This window comes from Solanum lycopersicum, chromosome 5 (assembly GCF_036512215.1).
Source record: "Solanum lycopersicum chromosome 5, SLM_r2.1".
Lineage (NCBI taxonomy): Eukaryota > Viridiplantae > Streptophyta > Magnoliopsida > Solanales > Solanaceae > Solanum > Solanum lycopersicum.
The window spans coordinates 60,745,832-60,748,625 of record NC_090804.1 but is presented as its reverse complement, the minus strand read 5'-3'; the positions used below and the strand labels follow the sequence as shown (position 1 = coordinate 60,748,625).

Below are 2,794 nucleotides of genomic sequence, written 5' to 3'. Positions count from 1 at the left end.
GTCAAACAACTCAATTACAAGAATGGGATTTAAAGGGAGCTCTTGCCTTCTAGAAATACCTCCATCTCTTGGGAACCTATCACATGCCTTGGCGAACTCATGAGAATCATGGTGGATGGTTTACCAATAGTAGCCACATTGCAAAATATTATGGGCAGTCTGGATACCACTATGATGGTCACCCACAGGCGAGGAATGGCATACCTCCAAAACACTAGGCATCTCAACTTCCGGTACACAACGACGAATAAGCCCATCGGCACAACTCCCATATAAATATGGCTCATCCCAAAAGATATTTTTCATATCGTGCATGAAGTTTTTCCTTTGATGAAAGGAAAGTACGATGAGACTATATCACTAGCCAAATAATTCACAAAATCGATGAACCATCAAATAAAGTCTTGAGAAACGGCAAAAACATGCTCATCAGGGAAAGTTCATCAATTTCAGCCTTTTCACCCAACTCTCGCATAGCTTCATCCTCTAATCGAGAAAAGTGATCAGCAACTTGATTTTCGGTCCCTTTTCTATCTTTCACTTTAAAATCAAAATCTTGCAACAGTAATACCCATCTAATCAACCTTGGTTTCACATTCTTCTTTTCCATCAAATATCTCAAAGAAAAATGAGCAGTATGCATTATAACTCTCATGACAAGCAAATAGAAGTGAAATTTCTCAGAAGCGAAAACCACCGCAAGGAGCTCTTGTTCAGTCACAATATATTACTTTTGAGCTTCATTAAGGGTCTTACTAGATTAATAAATGAGGTAAAGGATTTTATCCTTTCTTTGACCCAAAATTACACCTAGAGAAACCCCACTAGAATCACACTTCACCTTAAATGGCTTACTCCAATCCAGGGAAAGAATAATGAGCGCAAACACCAACTTCTCGTTCAACTCATAAAACACCTTCAGACAGGATTCATCAAAATAAAATTTACGCTCTTTGTCAATTAACTTGCACAGAGGATGTACAATTTTTGAAAAATCCTAAATAAACCTCCGGTAGAAGCACGTATGCCGAAGAAAACTCCTCTCACCTATTATAGAGATGAGAGGGGGAAGTCTCTCTATCACCTTAACTTTGGCTCAATCAACCTCTATACCCTTTTCTGAGATGCGATGACCCAATACATTAAACTCTTTCACCATGAAGTAACATTTCTCCCAATTTAGCACAAGGTTGGAATCTTCACACCTTTTGAGAACCTCATCAACTGACTTAAACAACGCTCAAAGGAGTTGCAAACCACTGAAAAATCATCCATAAACACCTGAATGTTGTCTTTCACCATATCGGAGAATATCAACATCATACATCTCTGAAAAGTAGCTGGTGCATTACACAATCCAAAAGACATCCTCTTGATCGCGAAAGATCCATAAGGACAAGTAAAGGTGGTTTTCTCTTGATCCTCCGATGCAATAGAGATTTGGTTGTAACCCTATTAGCCATCAAGAAAACAATACCATCCCTTTCCTGCAAGCCTATCAACCATTTGATCGATGAAGGCATCGGAAAATGGTCCTTCTCAGTCCATGCATTCAACTTCTGGTAATCCACACAAACTCTCAATCTGGTCACCGAACTCATTGGAACAAGCTCATTCTTCTCATTAGGGACCACAATCATTCCCCCCTTTTTGGGCACATATTGAATAGGACAAACCCAAATACTATTGGCAAATAGATATATAACTCCGGCATCCAACCACTTAATAATCTCCTTCTCCACTACCTTTTTCATAGGTGGATTTAACCATCTTTGATGCTCTATACTTGACTTATGATAGGGCTTGTGTTTGATTTTGTGTGAACAAATAAGGGGTGGAATCCCAATAATATCTGTCATAGTCCAACAAATGGCTCGTTTGAACATCTTTAGAAACTCTACAAGACACTCCACTTGCTTCACATTAAAATTCGATGCAATGATTACCGGCAAAGTGTCATCTTTTCCCAAGATAACATACCTTAGATGAGGTGTTAGAGCCTTAAGCTCCAATTTTAGGGCCTCCTCAATAGATGGTTTTGCGGGTGGAGACTCGTGATTCTTCATATCTTGCTCCAACTTCTTTGGTTCGAACAAAACATCACCTCGATCAAGTGGCGCAAAAAATGACCCATACACTTCAATACCATCACTCTCAAAATTCATGATCACTTCCGCTAGTGCTTCAACACCAAGGTGCTCTTCTATTTGTACCTCAGATGAACTCTCAACTCTATAAGATACCGTAGATACAGATTCAAGCTCACAACTCTACCTTATGGACCTAAAAATGTTGAAATTTTCTTTCTCATTGTTTAACCGCTTCATTTTCCCTTTATCCATGTCAACCAAGGCACGACCTGTAGCAAGAAATGGCCTCCTAAGAATAATAGGCACCTCAAAGTTCACCTCATAGTCAAGAATCACAAAGTTGGTCAGAAATATAAATGAGTCCAGCTTCACTAACACATTGTAGAGTATCCCAATAGTCATTTTCACCGTTCGATCGGCCATCAGTAATCGCATCACAGTCGTATTTGGGTCACCCAAACTTATGTTCTTGTAAATAGAGAGAGGCATGAGATTTATGCTTTCCCAAGATCACATAATTCTTTAGCAAAGTGTAACAACTCGATTGTACATGCAATTGTGAAAGCGCACTTATCTTTTTTCTTTTGCACCAGAGACCTTGTAGTAATAGGTCTAAAATATTACATCCGATCATCATCCTTAAAATTAACCGATCTCTTCATAGTGACCATGTCCTTCATGAACTTGGCATAATCGGGAATTTG

General features: G+C 39.0%; 1 protein-coding gene across 1 annotated transcript; it reads right to left on the bottom strand.

The window, feature by feature from the left end:
- Positions 1-373: 373 nt before the first annotated feature.
- LOC138348951 (uncharacterized) lies at positions 374-2,513 on the bottom strand. The gene is made up of 4 exons (XM_069298563.1): positions 2,275-2,513; positions 1,326-2,232; positions 821-916; positions 374-706 (listed from the first exon to the last, which is right to left on the bottom strand). The coding sequence occupies exons 1-4, from the start codon at positions 2,511-2,513 to the stop codon at positions 374-376; spliced, it is 1,575 nt and encodes a 524-aa protein (XP_069154664.1).
- Positions 2,514-2,794: the final 281 nt, after the last annotated feature.